General features: G+C 41.6%; 1 protein-coding gene across 7 annotated transcripts in view; it reads right to left on the reverse strand.

Moving 5' to 3' along the window:
- Positions 1 to 15,605, reverse strand: part of epha7 (eph receptor A7) — a 132,654-nt gene that overhangs the window by 101,216 nt on the left and 15,833 nt on the right. For all 7 annotated transcript variants that reach the window (XM_049479371.1, XM_007254920.4, XM_007254921.4 and 4 more), the window contains exon 4: positions 444 to 599. In XM_049479371.1, the coding sequence (XP_049335328.1) occupies positions 444 to 599 (156 nt within the window). The remainder of the gene's footprint in view (positions 1 to 443; positions 600 to 15,605) is intronic.

Genomic DNA, 15,605 nt, shown 5'->3' on the forward strand with positions numbered 1-15,605 from the left:
AATTGCCCCACTGATCATTAGCTACCAGACAGAGAGAGTGAAAGAGCAAGAGAGAGAGAGAAAGAGAGAGAGAGAGATAGAGAGAGAGAGAAAGAGGGTCATAAAGACATATTGGAACAAGAGGGAGGAGCACATGTCTGAATTTGGGCTTGATGAAGAGCAGATCAGTGGTTTTGGGAAAAAGACCAATGAGGGTATTTTACGATCAATCCTAAGTGTGTGTGCGTGTGTGTGTGTGTGTGTGTGTGTGTGTGTGTGTGTGTGTGTGTGTGTGCGCGCACCTAAATTTAAAACTCAATTGGTTTCTTTATATGTTTTAGTATATGGAATATCGTTATATTCCAAAAATATGGATTCTTTGGGGGTTTTGTGTAAAATGTTGAATGAGTGTGTGTGTGTGTGTGTGTGTATGTGTGTGTGTGTGTGTGTGTGGTTCCACTTACTGGTGCAGGCGATGGATGGTGGGTCAGACAGCGCTCTGTAGTATCCATCCTCACAGTCACATCTCCAGGAGCCCTCCCTGTCATTATAGCTGTGGGCCGGACAGCGCGAGCACTGCAGATCCTGAGACGAAGACTTATAGAAGCCACGGCCACAGGCTGCGCGAGAGAGAGAGAGAGAGAGAGAGAGAGAGAGAGAGAGAGAGAGAGAGAGAATTAGAGCCTCTTTCACAGTTGAGTTCACATAAAAAAGAGGGCAGGGAAGAACAGATCAGTGAGCTTGTGCTCACATCTTACAACAGCTGGTGTTTGGATCAAACTGCCCCTCCGGCATCATGAGCATACTTAACAAACTCTCTCTCTTACACACACACACACACACACACACACATACACACACACTCACACATACACACACACACACGGAGCAGAGCACATGTTTACTTAAGAATGAAGATGTTGAGCCCTCAGTAAGTACTGACAAGCTTATTTTTAAATAGTCTACCTACAACTCGGGGGTGGGGGGAGGCAAAAATAGAGGGAGAGTGGGACAAAAAGAAGAAAAGGCAGAAAGAAAGACAGAAAATAGTGAGAGAGTGAGAAACAGAATGGAAAATTAGAGAGAAAAGAAACAGAAAGAGAAAAAGAGAGAGCAACAGGAGAAAGAACAAAACAATGTTCAAAAACAATGAGAAACAGAGACAGACAGACAGACAGACAGACAGAAAGATAAATGAACAGATGGTATAGAGATAGAGAGACACACAGAGAAGAAAGTTAAAGACACAGAGAAAGGAGACAAAACAATAAGAAACATAGAGAGATAAACAAAGGGACAGAAAGAGACAGACAGAGAGATGGAGAAAGGCAGAAACAGAGGGACAGGGTGATACAACGAGAAAAAGAGAGAGAAACAAAGAGAAAGGGACAGGTAAGAGAGACAGAGATACACAAAGACAAAGTGAGGAAAAAGACAGGCACAGATAAAGGAAACGGGAAAAAACTGAAACATATGAGAGATACAATCAGAAACAGAAAGAGAGAGAGACAGGGAGAGAAAGAGACAGGTATAAGAAAGACATAGACTTATAGACAGAAAGAAAAAGAGGCAGACAGAGACAGGTAGAAAGACAGAGACAGGTAGAAAGACAGAAACAAAGAGAGAAACAAAGAGAACTGGAAAGAGACAGAGAAAAGTGATACAATAAGAGGGAGACACATAGACATACAGACAGAACGAGAAAGAGACAGCCAGAGAGACAGAAAGAAAGACAGAGTGGGTGATACAAAGAGAAACAGAGAGAAAACCAAAAAAGACAGAGAAACATACAGAGAAGAAAGAGACGGACACAGAAAACGGAAACACAGGAAAATAGCATAGAAACAGCAGAAGAGGATGATACAACAAGAAACAGAGAGAGAGAGAGAGAGAGAGAAATAAACAAAGAGAACAGGGAAGGTAAGAGAAGAACAGAGAGAAATGCAGAGAATAAAGAGACAGACACAGAGAAAGGTGACAAAGGGAGAAAGATAAACAGAGGGTAAGAGAGTGATACAATGAGAAATAGGCATAGAGAGAGAGGCAGAGACAGATAAGAGGGAGACACAGGGAGAAAGACAGAACGAGAAAGAGACATACAGAGAGACAGGGAGAAAGACAGAAACAGAGGGAGTGGGTGATACAATGATAAAGAGAGGGAGAGAATGTGGGGAGAGAAACAGAGAGAGAGAGAGAAAGAAAGAACTGTCCTCCATGCACAGAGGAAACAAAGGCAAGGATAGTGTAGAAAATGGGCAACTTAAAGGGATTATTTTCAGTATTTCACCTTTAGTGGGGGGGTGGGGAAGGACGTCCCGCAGGCAGCCCCAGATCACAGACAAAGCTCAAATTAAGGCCGGATCGCCCGAGGCACAGTGCAAGAATCTCCCTCACACGTCTCAATGACAACGAGTCATTTACACCCTCAATTTATTTCATCACAGCATATGGACAACGTTCCTAATGAAGCACCATCATAGCGCTGAAAGAGCCTGTGAGTTATAGCCAGTGCGACCAAATGGACAAAAGCCTTTCTGCTCAACTTTTAGCCCTACACATAATTCTTAAAGAGAAAATCCAAGTAGAAGTTACCATAACCCAAACAGTGAGATATAAACAGTTATTTACAGTGAGGTTTAGTGTAAAATGTTTGGCTGTACGGAAACTTGCTGACTCTCAACAGTTTCCCAAATGCAGACATTTTATTTAGTGGACTTACTTCTGAGCTTTATACGTGATACTGATGCAGGTAAAATAGAGTTAAACCTAATAAAATCGTTAACTTAACATACGCACTTAAAACTTTTCAGATATCGGTCTTCATTCACCATCAGTGTGAACAAATTCTGATTCTGTGAGGCTATATTCACACAGTGGGTAAGTGACCCAAATCGAACATTTTTCATCATGTATTCACACAGATATGAATCTGGCAGATGTGCTTGAAATTCTGTGCCTGTGTAAAAGACCACTTCTAGACAATTTTTGCTGCACCAAAAATATTGAACTGTAATTAAAGCACTACTGCCCACTGATCCAGACAGTTTCTTTTTTTATATTTGTAGTATTAAGATAATCTTAAATGGTGGAGAGAGTGCTTAATATAATGCTAGCTCTTTATATTAATTATTTTATCACATTTTCTTTCCAATTTACACGGCCAATTACCCAACCCACTCATTAGGAGTCCCTTTATCACTAGCGATGCCCCAACACGCCAGGAGGGTGAAGACTAGCACATGCTTCCTCCGATACATGTGAAGCCAGCCAGAGGAAAGCCCAGCGACTCGGTTCTGATACATCAGCTCACAGACGCCTTGTGCTGATTAGGCTTTGGAGTGATGTTTGGATCAACATTCTACCCACACAGAAAGAGCAAGCTCCAGCAAGCTCTCTCGGGGCTCCAGCCGCAAATAGCGAGCTGCATGGCTGGGATTCGAACCAGCGATCTCCCGAACATAACTGCCACTCCTTAGTCTGCTAAAAAACTCTGAGACTTTTTTTTATTTTACTTTGATAAAAAGCTTATAACATTATTAAGCATATAACAAGAACGTAAGAATCGTCTCTGTCTGATGAAAAACACTTAACTCTAAAACAGTAACTTTACAGGAGAGAAAAAAAACCTTGTAAGCTTTCAATGGAAGTCAATGTAAAAAGAGTTATTTCAGGTCATTTTGAAGAGTTTCTATTGGTCCGTTTATCAAGTAATTTTGGCACAGTTTAAGGGACCTGTTCAAATTATTTAGTTAACTAAAAATCGACAAAATGTCATAGGACAGCGACGATATACATTTTATTGAATGTAGACATGCATTGTCAAACTATATTAAATCTAAAATAAATAAATAAATACATACATAAAAAATAAGCTTAGCTTTGGAATGGAATGGTGTAATAACCAAAAGATGGTTTGTTGCCTGAGGGCAATATCATGCCATAAATGATTAAGTGCAGCAAACCTTGTAGCAAAACACTGAAACTATAACAGCTCACACACCAGCGGATAATTCAGCCCACCTTCAGCTTTGTGTCTGAAACATTTGTCACCTTGATAGCTAAATTAAATGACACACTAGCACTTAATCGGATGCAAATTGACACTATTTAAGAAGGGTCAAGTTGAGTCTGCTCCGGCTGTTATGAGGCTGATTTCCGATGTTTCAAGACTCCGGCACAAAAAAAAGGTGCTATTCTGAGTCTGGCAGGGCTAACACCCACACACAGGCTACACCAGCTATTTGTGCAAAATCACTCTTCGCTCTGAGGGGAGAATCTGGCCCACATGATTTCTCTTAAAGCCCAGAACCATGCCCGAATGTGTTTGTGTGGATGTTTGTGCATGCGCTGCATGCCATGCATTTTAATGAATATTACTGAGGACACGACGCTATCGGCTTTCCGTCCTGAGACTATCCCTGTTTTAGGATCTCAATTGCATTCCTTTTTTTTTTCCTTTCCAGGAGCCTGTGAACACTCTTGTGACGTGTCTAAAATGGAGGGAGCTGTGGAGGCCTTGCGGTTTCCTCTATTTTAACACCTTGCTGTTGAGAATGGGGTGGGTTCTGAGGAGAGAGGTATCCTCATTTCAGCTACATGAAAGTCCTGTCACTGCCTATTTACCTCAGAGCCCCAGCCTGGCGCGAATAAGACCGCTCTCCGGCAGCCAGAGGAGAAAGAGAGATGTGATTTTATCTGTGATATTTCTCGACCTGTGAGGACTGGTAATTGAAAGCAGGAGCTCTAGTTCAGTCTGTGGGATCTGGAGGCAGGAAGCGTTACAGTGGGCAGGAGAGCTCTGGGCTTTTAGGCTCTTGTACCTTGACTTAAAAAGGTACTATTGCTTATTTATACTCCTAAAACTGATAATGACAAAAATGCAGAGAGACTAGTATTGTGTCCCATGACTTTTGCCATGTCCTATGGAAGCCTGTGTTGTATTGAATGTGGATGAGATTTCTGCCAGAGGAACTTTTTGGACTTTTTATCCAATCTGACCCCCCCCATCAGGGATTACTCTGCTGCCTTGCCATGAGCACATTGGCTAGTGTTCACTCTGCAGGTGTGAGTGTTCTCAAGCTGTCCACTGAAGTATCATTATCTAATAACTGTACTTATTGCTATCTCGTGACTTTTTGCAGTATGTCAGTGTATTACAATAATACCTGAAATACACTCAACAGGGATGTAATAATAGCCCTCAATTCAATACACTGGAGCATCATACACTGAACAGCAAATGAAGTCGCTGGTTCATGTTTATCACATTAGCTTGTGGTCAGCACATTAATTTGTAGCTAATGAGTTAGCTCACATAAAGCACATTAGCTTGTGTTTGTTGTAGCAGCTTGTGATTAACACATTATTAGCTTCATGTCTCAGTAGACATAAAAAAAAGTTAGCTGTGGTTGCTGAAATAAAATAATAATTAACTCAACAACAAAGCATTGTTTTCATTCAGTAAATCCTGAATGTGTAATTCTGACTAAATGCTGTAAACAAAACATAAACACTAATATATTCTGAAAAATCTTTACTATAGAATCTCAATTTTAGTAAGTAGTATTATATGTTCATTAGCAATAATTTCCTTTGCGCTCTTGTCTAACTGCGGAGCAAATTCCATCTAAATAATGTTACACAAAGAAGCGGGATCTGAATGATCCATCAAACTAAGGCACTGCCACCGTAATTGGGAGACCGCCGGTTCGAATCCTGTTCATGTAGCCTGCCATCAGCATCAGCCCTGAGAGAGCACAATTGGCCCTGCTCTCTTTGGGTTGATAGATGGTTCTTTTTCCCCTAATCACTACAAAGGGTGATGTCGATCAGCACAGGGTGTCTGTGAGCTGTTGTATCAGAACTGAGTCATTGCGCTTTCTCCCGAGTACGCTGTGATGCTACTCGGCAATACTGCATCAGGAGCAGTTCAAAAAGAGGTGGTGGCTGAATTCATATCAAACGCATTAAAAGGATGCAAACACAACCTTCTTGTATTTCAGTTGAGGAAGGAAGTGTAAAATATGAAAATCACATAAAGAGTTATTTACAGATTGCTGACAGAAGCAAATGTCTATCTATTATAAGATGCCCTCTGGCAGCTTCTATATGTAAAGATGTACGCATGAATGAAAATCACATTAAAACGGTAATTTGATTATTCAAATTAACAGCCCTAGTTGGAACCCATTACATTACACCAACTGATATGACTAGCCGTGGTGCTTTAGAAGCTCTTAAAAGTACAGAATCATACCTTCACTAAATTAAAAATGTTTCATTATATGCTGTGTCTAGACAGTGATAAATACTGCTGTGTAAACTAAAATTATTGAATGCTAAGCATTAATTATGTAAAGTGAAAAAAATAAGAAATGCTCCCCTAAATTGGGAGTTCACAGCAAAAAAAAATCAATCGCACATCAAGCCAACAGAAACCTAAAAACTAAGCATGCGTCTGACGATGCGTCTTGATAACAGAACTTGAAAATAAATGTAACTAAAAACCTTTCTTTTTCAATTTCTGTTCAGAAACATGGTATTTTAGAGATGACCGGCAATGAAAACCAAGAAAGAAACCATTACACACACTGGCAAGCCGGTGTGTGGGTTAGTCGTTGGGTGTCTGAGCCCCTGCATGAAGCATATAGATCCCACATGAGCCGAGGGCTTAAGCCCCGACCACAGTCTCCCAGCAGCTCCCTCGGCTAACATGCTAAGATTAGCGCGTTCGCAAATCACCAAAACAGGAGGGCCCTCGACCCCGCTGACACGCCGGCTTCTTACGGCCACGAGGCAGGGGTGGTTTATTTTTATGTCCCCGCAGTTGGGTTGGGGGGGTGGTGTTTATTGTGGCGTCTGAGGAGCCTGAGCATCCCTGACATGTTTACACAAGCAACCAGGCAGCAAATTAGGCTTCATATCAAAGCGTCCGCTGACGTGAGGGACCAGCCTGAAAGCCGGCTGTCTCTCTTCCACCTCTTTGAGAGTGACGTGCGCAAACAGAGCAGTTTCTGAGGCGGGCATTCCAGGCCTGCCACATGGCTAGCCCTTGGCTACAGCAATACTTGGCACAGCCAGCCATAAAAACACATCTCTGTTATGCTAGCATACGAACCTTCTCTGAAAGAGGATGAGCGGCAGTTTAGCACGTCTGCTCCTGCCAGCCTGATTTCAGCAGAGAAGGGCGAAGCTTGACAAATGATGCCTTAGTATGCATTATTTCTGAGACGACAGTAGCGGGGAATAACATGTAATTATTACAGCTACAGGGACCCAGCATGCCAGGATGCTCTTGAGAACATGACGCATGACTTGTGAACAAGGCAGCATGGAAGGATCTGACAGTAGGATAACATGCACCACTTAACTGCCCATTTGCTTCGAGTTGAGATCATGAAGTTCCTCGCGGGTGCGGAAAAGCCGAAACGCTAAACAACAGCTGAGAGCGGGCCTTTGTCTGAGGTGCCACGAGCATGAAGGCGAGCTAATGGAAGGAGCTAATGGGCTGCGCTGGTTGACATGGGCGGCTAGAGGAGCGCCACTGGGAGTGGACAACAACAGCCCTCATTTACTGCACGAAGAAATTAGCCAGCCCCTTAGAAAGCGGGGCCGAGGTTAAACGGAACGAGACAGCAAGAGATTACCGCAGGGCCTGACAGTCCTCTCCGGCTTGGAGGCGGGCGGTGAGGGCTGGCATCTGTAATTTACCTTCCAGTGAGTGGTCAAGCCTTCTGTTTGAGCCATGGGAGGAAAAGAAGAAGAAGAAAAAAAATTCCCATTCATGGCCTTGATAGAGGAGGAAGGCCTCGCAATCCTTCCACTCCAGGGAATAAAAATGAGACTTGGCTCCTTCCACTGAAAGTGTTTCAATGACATTCCGCATACCAAGACTGCGTCGAAGACAAAGAAGCGCTATCTCTTACGGACACTCAGACGAGAAGAATGGAGCGCTCAGTAGGGTAAAGATACTGGTTTAGGGCTTTTTGTGAGCGTGTTTTGTGCCCAGTTTCTCAACATTCTTGAGTTGCATCCAGACGCTTGCCATGTTTGCCGACTGCCAATCCAATCTGAGAGCTGAGAAAGAGGTTGATGAGGACATAAAAAAGTAAGAGTGAAGAGGATGGATGAGCCTTCTAGACGGCGGTGGCATTTCGTGACAGATTGACATATCGTTTCTTGTGGCCATAATAGATGATAATTATTTCTAATGTCCTGATGTGACAGTCTGGCACCTTCACTGTTATTTTCTTCCCTCAGATGATCTAACGCTGATTGACAGATTATTTTGTTCAGGTGGCCTCCGGCGAGGATTGTCTCTCCACAGCCCTGCTTTTCTCGCGGTTCACAGAACCTGAACGTATACCAATTCTAACGTATGGTGTGATAGACATCTACCGCGAGAAACTTGGTCATCTGCCATCCAACTAAGAGGAAGTCTCTGAGTCTTTAGTGAGGAGCGAATATTGAGCTTTTCCTCCAGTGGTACAGCATGCTGTTACTTCAAAGTTGGCACATCAGCAACTCATTTGGAGTCATTGATCCGGCACTTTGTGGGAAAAGCTAATCGAATAGAGTCGCTAACATACGCGTACGCAGGAGATAGGCCTCCGATGGCCATTTTAGTGCAGGCGCCAGCGATGCTGTAGAGTTAGAGGGAAGGCCCTGACCCTCTGCTATCTAACCCTGCACGGTCACGTTTGAAATTCACCTCAGCGTAATGGCCTGCTTGACACAGAATAAAAAATACCAGGTGGCAGGGACAGCATAAAGGTAGCAGAAAAAAAAGGCAGGCCGGCACAGAGATAAACAAAGAAAAGAAGGAGCCAGAGCGGGTCTGTGTTTCTGAATAATATAAAGTTGAGCAGGTCAAAGGAATGAATACATTCTGTTATTGTGTGGATGTTTGTACTTTGTACTGCATTCTACAGTACAGTGTTGCCACCTGTACTGCAGCTATCGTCTTCTTTCCACATAACTTGACCTACAGTACATTTTATTTCACTTCCCCTTCTTTCTATTCTTCTTAGCATTCCTACCTCTTAGAGTCTACATGCAACAGTGCTCTCGCTCAAATCAATGCATTGCAGTCTGTTGATGACTATTTGTTTCAGTTTTAACCAGCCGTAATTTAATAGTGGCATGGTGTTTTTGATAAAAAAGGCCAAAACCTATAGGAAACAATCAGATAGGTCTAGAGGACTTAGGTCTGTAGGAGAAGGAGTTTTCTCAAACAACGTCAGAATGCGAGGACAGTTCTTGAGTACCACACTACAGACACCTAAAATATGAAGTAGGAGTGCATTTTTAGTATCATGACATTCTGGATTATTGACTCCTGTTACAAATCTGATCAAATTCTTGTATTTTTTTAATATCTCGTATATAGGGGTGTGCCGTCATATCATATTGTATGCAAGAATAAAATGCAATTTTCATTTTGTTGCAGTAGTGCATTCTTAAAATCTTGAAATCTTTTTTAATTCATTGTTTTGTCATATCGCCATAAGAGTATCGTTATCACGAAAATATCATGAAATATCGTGACATTATTTTAGGGCCTTATCGCTCACCCCTAGTTAGAAGTTTTGCTCAAAGATTTTATTATTTATTTGTGTTTTGTGTTTTTTTTTTTTCAGGCAGGGAACTGACCTTCATAGTCTGCCAGAGGAAGCGCAGTGTTATTGCCCACTACAGTGTTACACCAATCCTCCTTGACCTACTGGAAACCAGTTTGACTACATAATTCTAAAAGGACTGAGGAAATGCTTCGCTCAGCTCCTTGCACACTAAGCAACAGGCTTTATACCTTCAAACATTTTAATCTGGCCTTCGCAGAAGGTGAGGCACCACCCCTGCCTCAGAGGAAACTCAGCCGGGGAGCAAGAAGGAAAAAAGAGAGGGGAAGGAACCGCGAGGCAGCCAAAAAGCTGCACGCACCAGGCGGAGGATCCAGTTTCGTACGTGGCTACCTCTTCCAGACACCTACACCCGGCCTCTGGATGCGAGGGGCATCGGGGCGTGAAGTACAAAATGTTAACAGAAAGAGGATTGTGAAAATGGGCAGATTAAATGGTTAAAGATGGATCGTGTTTGGGCTAATTCGCGCATAACCCGGCGCATTACTGCGAGCGAGCTGGATTACGGATGCATCGGCTACATGCGGACAAGCTGGCCATTCATGGCCACTACCTTTGCGGAGGGGGGAGATAAGTAGCTTTCGCGAGCTTTCGCCTGAGAAACAAAGAGAAGATTAGCATTCTCTTACAGTGTGAGGAAGGACACTTTGAGGGACACTGCCCTCTCTGTAAAAAGCCAGTGAGAGACACAGTGAGAAAGACAGGGCGAGAGACATTCAGAGACATTCAGAGAAGTTTAGAAGTCAAAGTGTACAGGATGCCATGTTTCAAAAGCATCTTCCTCATCATCGTTCTTACTGAGATGTGTTCAGCTGCACTGAATAAAGCTAAAACAGGTAGCACCAAGAGCCTAGCATAATTAGCCAAATAAAATAAATAAGACATAACAGCGTGGAACGACTCACTAGGGGGGCATTGTGGAAGAGCCAGCTGCTGATAGTCAGAGAACTGAAGATCAAACGCAACCTCGTTTTTGGAAAGACATCAATCACGCCAAACGACATCTGAGCAATGGGATCCATTAGCAAGGAGGCAATTACGAAACAATGCTCCAGCTCACGGAAGAAAAGAGAAATAAACAAATACACAAACAAATAAATTAGTAATGAACAAAAATAAACCTGATGGCTTTATCTTGTGTACAACAATGGATGAGCGTGGCGGCAAATCTCCGCCATTCCAGCTGAACGCATTTGTTTCCCGACCGTCGCGTTTGTGTTGGCTGAAGGCGGTCATCCCTGCTGCCAAAATCCCTAATCTTCGAACCTGCTCCTCATTATTCAAGTGTCAGCCGCGCCGAAACGAGATTTGATTAAGAACCGAACGCGACGCAGTGGAAATCTACTGTTACAGACGCGCTGGAACTCAAGACGCATCCGGGGTGGCCCTCCTCATCTGCCAGATGTTCAATGAGTCAATTTATGGCAAAATAAAGAAAGAAAAAAAAATGCTATGTAAACATTACACGAACAGAGAGGCATGGCGGCTCTTTGAGTCGTTATAGAAAACGCCCATTTGAGCCGATCCTACTGGGGTTCAGCGGCAACTGAAAAAGCACTGGAAGGCTTTTTTTACCTTAAGCTATATTTAAACCAGTGAGTAGACGGCTGAATGTAAAGTTGAAAAATGAGCATTACCTTAGGCACCTGTAATTTCCCTCCCCTGAGAGAGCAGCTGATTTGTTGCACTCATGTTTAAAACAAAGGGGTTGTTTTAACATTAAATCAGTTATCCTGCACATAATTTATATGCCTGGCTCTAGCGCACCAGAAAACGGAGCCTTGTGCACTTATGCAAAAGAGAGAGCTTCGGTGTTCTGACTGTCTTCAGCACAGAATATCTCTGTATTAAACTGTAAAAAGTAAGCCTTAAGAATGGGAATTTAACAAGTCTTGCTGCACAGGATACCATTTTTTTGCGTATAAGTTGAGTGTATTAAATACATTTTAAAATAATTATCCATTTTTATAGATAACAGAAAAGGACAGTGGTGGTAAAATATAACATGGGCTTTTGAAAGCAGAATAAAGCAGACTGGTCCTCTAATCAGGTTTCAAAAACAACAACAAAAAAATCTATGAATTAAAAAAAATTGACAGTGAATAAACACATATTAATGGTGTCACAATTCCATTCCAATAATGTAATGAATCAGGTAGCAGCTATATTAAACACAATCCTTTTCTGATCCTGTGTTTTTACTGCTGTGTTCTAGCACTGCGCCCTCTGGTACTTTTATATTTCACCATCTGTTTTAATAGCAAGCATACCATATGTCTTTCTTTTTTTTTTGTTTTTTTTATTGTTTCAACTAGCTCTAAACAGACAAACGTAGACTAATTCATACATATTAATATATCAAATTATACTCTATTCACAATACTAAAAATAGTGATATCACATTAACGGCTGACAAAAAAACATTATACTGGTAGTTCAAAGTGTCAACTACTATATACACAACCAATCATGAAGAGATTTCAGTGCAGCACTTTAGAATAACTGGGAACTGAATGGTCAGGGAGGTCCATCGAACTGTAATATAAGATATTACTAAAGATATTACAGTTAACTAAGTGATTTTAGTATAGAATTGATTAGCAGCTCATTTTACTTGAATTGCATAAAAGATACTCACTATAAAAAAATCACTAATATTACTAGTTTGGCTCACAGACACAAAACACATAGGGCCCTAATCTACACCCTGCGCAAGGCGCATTGCGATGCTCATTGCTATTTCAAACCCCATCAACAGTCTATTTTCACGCTTTGCAATATAGCAATCCTAGAGTTTAGCATTATATTTATGGTCTGGAAGTGAGGTGTGTTTCTAAAATAGAAAATATAGGTGCGCCACTGACTGATTAAAACCCTGTCAACAGTCAACAGACAGCTACCCAACCTTTTTTAGCCATGCAGGAGCGCTGTGCGTACTGTGCACCCTTAGTGCACGTACACCGCCTCTCATTAAACACACATACACAAAGACATGCTGCAGTGTGCAAGCCTGACTTTTAACTCAACAACAAACAGAATAAAGAATGAAATAACATTGCTGTTCCCTTTAAATGAGCTGCTGGCGTATACCTTAACAACATGAACACACGCAGGTCAGTATCATCTGCTGAGACGCTTAAAAACGCTGCTCTGTAAGATACGAACGTGCCAAAGTCAGAGGGCATCTGGCTCTGAAAGGGAATGAAAAGTGACACACTGATTGGTTAATTTCACTTTAAGCCCAAAACACACCCGTGATTAATTAAGAGAATTAGACACGCCCTATATCCAGCTGAGTGATCCGCAATAGAGCGATGTGCTATAGATTACTAAAAAAGTGCCCCTGGTGTTAGGTTCTAAGGCTGTGACAGTGGTGGGATGCTAAATGTAAGCTCCATTAGCCTCAGAATTTCATGGAAAAGCATGCTTTAGACGATCATTGGGGGGAAAAAAAAGTGGGAGATAATGCAAATTTGATTTGTCGCCGAACTAGTTCTATAATTCTCCTCGCAGACAGACAGAGCGTTCCTGCTAATCACGCTCTGTCCAGCCCATTGAACATACTGTGTGTGGGCGGACGGAGGCGCGTGTGTTTGCAGTATATGAGCAGGCCTAAAGGACCTAAAACTAAAGCCAAGCTGAAAGGCAGCCGGAGATGAAAGGCAGCAGATGAGAAAAGGGAGATGAGTTCTTTAGCACATAAAAAGAGAGACCAAAGGGACCAAAGGTCTGAATGCTAAGGGCCCTCTGCGGCCATAACTAATCAATGCTAAAACCAATTCACATCAGCGGTGTAGAGCTATATCACACACACACACACAAACTCATGTGCATGCATGACTTTACAGCTGTGACAGAGGTGACCATGCAAAAGAGCCGAGTCAGGCCGGGTGCAAAATCTGAAAATCCACCATTGTACCGCGTAAACCCCCCTGGGGGTTGCTGTGACACTCATGCACACATGCACACGCTGCTTTCACCCTGCATGGGGTTGGGAGGCCGATCGATCAGCCAGTAAATCAAATCAGCAGCTCCTGTCAGTGCTGGAGTGTAAATAATACTCAATAATACTCATCTACACATTTACAGATAAAAAATCAGCAACTTGTTAGCTTTTCTTTTCTTCTGCGGTGCAGAGCCAAACTTCTTTTGGATCCTTTATGGACGTCAGACCGTCTAGGAATACTAATAATCTGAGCACTGCAGGGAAGGAGAGCACTTGAACGCAGCTGACTATTTTTATTTACTTGTTTATTTTTATACTTAAATATGTCGAGTTACCTGCCTGACTGTGGAAGCATTGTGCGCAGTGCTTGCACACAGAGCTGATCTGATAGCTCTTTTCTCTGTTTGTGTTTGTATTTGTATATATGTGTGTGTGTGTGTTTGTGAGTATGTGCATAGGGTTTTTTCTCCTTTATCTCTTGTTACAAGCCAGTTTCATCTTGTTTCGGCTTCTTGTTTACAGACTGTCTGTTCAGCGTGATTTTGGATAGTATGACAAGTATAACAAACAAGGCCTCATTTTTACTGATGGATCTAATGGTGAATTCTCTGACAATACACGTGCTGATTTATATGTGCATAAATAAAAAGTATGTATAAAAAAAATGTGCAATGTCAATTCCCAAACAACAACAGCAACTTCTTCCTATGAAGGGCATTCACAAGTACTGTAAATAAAGGCAGCGAAAAAAGAGCATAATTACATAGAAATGCTGGCTAGCCGGCCCTGCTTCTATTTATACTTCGCTTTTCAGCTCCTTTTAAGAGACGACTGCACAGGAAAAGCAGCTTCCAAGCTTTCAGATTCTCTGCTCAGAGACTTTACTGGAACTTTTCTGTTATCAAACTATTCGCAAGGATGCGCCAGATCACTGAAGTAACGAGTAAACAACGCCGCTTCTAAAAACACTTCATTTTTCTCCGGCTAAATTGCAAGTCTATTAATCACGACCACTTCAGTAACAGTAAGAACCTTCTGAAAGTACAGCAACATTCCACAAACAGGAAAAAAAAAAAAAACGCCGGTCCACTTGATTGTTACCAAGATACATAAATCACAGCAGCGGGGGGACGACAAGAACGAACACTCCTTTATGGAAAGTTTTGCTGACAGTAAGAAGAGCTGGGAACATCACTGTATGATATTTTTGCCCAGATTTACGGAAGGATGTTAAAAGCACATTTATCATTTCAGTATGGAGAAGAACAGAGCTGTCATGAGTCATCCATTTAGATCAATAGTAATTGTGTTCAAATTGACGTTAATGAATGATTATTGTGCATCTTGTGTGGTGATAATACAGCACGACCCATAACAACAGTTTCTCTGATTTTGGTATATGTTTGAGGTATATACTGTATTGGTATATGTTTGAGTACAATAATCATTGTTGTTTTATTCTAAAAACTACGGACAACATTTCTTCCAAATTCCAAAATAAAATAGTGTGATTTTCAGCATTTATTTGCATTTTAATCACAGTTTTTATGCATCTTGGTGTGTTCTTCTCCACAAGTCTTACACACTGCTTTTGGATAACTGTATGCTACCCCTGAGGTAAAAATTCAAGCAGTTCAGTTTGGTTTGACAGCTTGTGATCACCCATCTTCCTCTTGATTATATTTTATAGGTTTTTAAGTTGGTAAAATCAAACTCTCTTATTTTTTTTCCCCATAGCTATATGTATATATGTATATATCTTCAAAGAAACATCAAACAACATAACCCATATCTATAGGAAGGTAAAAAAGAACTAGAAAATGCTTTTCTAAAAGTGAATTTGTATATTCCATCCCACATAGCAATCAGATGTTATTCTGACTAACTGAAGATGCATTAGTGTGAATACATGTGGTTGCAGTCTTACATACACAGTTACATACAGAGTTTTATCCACTATTTTACTTTAATCAGCATTTTATCTAAAAATCAGTAAGCTTAATGAGTGAATTTATAATAACTTTGATCATATCAGGTCTTCA

This window comes from Astyanax mexicanus, chromosome 1 (genome assembly GCF_023375975.1).
Source record: "Astyanax mexicanus isolate ESR-SI-001 chromosome 1, AstMex3_surface, whole genome shotgun sequence".
Taxonomy (NCBI): domain Eukaryota; kingdom Metazoa; phylum Chordata; class Actinopteri; order Characiformes; family Acestrorhamphidae; genus Astyanax; species Astyanax mexicanus.